Source organism: Halyomorpha halys, unplaced genomic scaffold (assembly GCF_000696795.3).
Source record: "Halyomorpha halys isolate HHAL.00 unplaced genomic scaffold, Hhal_1.1 Scaffold338.1, whole genome shotgun sequence".
Classification (NCBI taxonomy): domain Eukaryota; kingdom Metazoa; phylum Arthropoda; class Insecta; order Hemiptera; family Pentatomidae; genus Halyomorpha; species Halyomorpha halys.
The window spans coordinates 372,698-373,560 of record NW_027110850.1 but is presented as its reverse complement, the minus strand read 5'-3'; the positions used below and the strand labels follow the sequence as shown (position 1 = coordinate 373,560).

Genomic DNA, 863 nt, shown 5'->3' with positions numbered 1-863 from the left:
TATTAAGGATTTATATTTATTGTTAATTTTACCGATAGGGTGACTCCGGCGGTCCTTTGGTCTACTTGGACCCAGAGACGAACAGGTACACTCAGGTCGCTTTGGTCTCTTATGGCGTTGAAGACTGCGGAAAGAGCGCAGCACCTTCTGTCAACACTAACGTTCCTCATTACTATAACTGGATCCAGAAGGCAATCTCTTGTAAGTACTTCATCACTTTATGTTCTATAATTGTTCTGAATATTGTTCACTGTTGATAGTAATGTGAATCTTTTTTGTTTTTTTCAGCGAACAAGCCAGAAGGGAAGATTTGCATAAAAAATTGAAAATACCTTAGTGGAATTATGTATGATGCAGTTATTGATCAAATAAATAGAATTATGAAATGAATTGTATTGTTTAATTATTTCCTCTATTGAAAACTGAGTCATTCTTTAAATACTCTTTTTAAGGTCTATCACAGTTATATTGGCACTTGGCCATAGAGGATTAATAATGATTAGAAATTAAACAAAAAAAAAAATAAAAGAGGGAGAAAAACAATATGTTAAAAATGTACAGCCCAACTGGATTGGGTTGCCCCACACACAGCATAAAAATTTAAAAAATAAAATAAAAATTTAAGCATTAGTATAAAAATTTGAATTATATTCTAGGTCTACATCAAATTTTGTTTTTTGTTTTTGTTCTTTTTCTAATTTCTGGACACATTTTCAATTTTTTCCTAGTTTTATATTATTTTCTTTATTTATATATTCTATTAATTCTAATTTGACAATTTTATTTTTACCCGAATACTTCTTCTTCATCAAACGTAGAATAGAATTATAATCAACAGTATAATAATATAAGAGACATTTTAA

General features: G+C 29.2%; 1 protein-coding gene across 1 annotated transcript in view; it reads left to right on the top strand.

The window, feature by feature from the left end:
• The window catches only part of LOC106681437 (venom serine protease 34-like), a 9,379-nt gene extending 9,024 nt beyond the window's left edge, over nt 1–355 (top strand). Inside the window, exons 5-6 of the mRNA XM_067048942.1 lie at nt 39–201; nt 289–355. Coding sequence (XP_066905043.1) covers nt 39–201; nt 289–326 — 201 coding nt within the window. The 3' untranslated portion in view covers nt 327–355. The remainder of the gene's footprint in view (nt 1–38; nt 202–288) is intronic.
• The last annotated feature ends 508 nt before the right edge of the window (nt 356–863 follow it).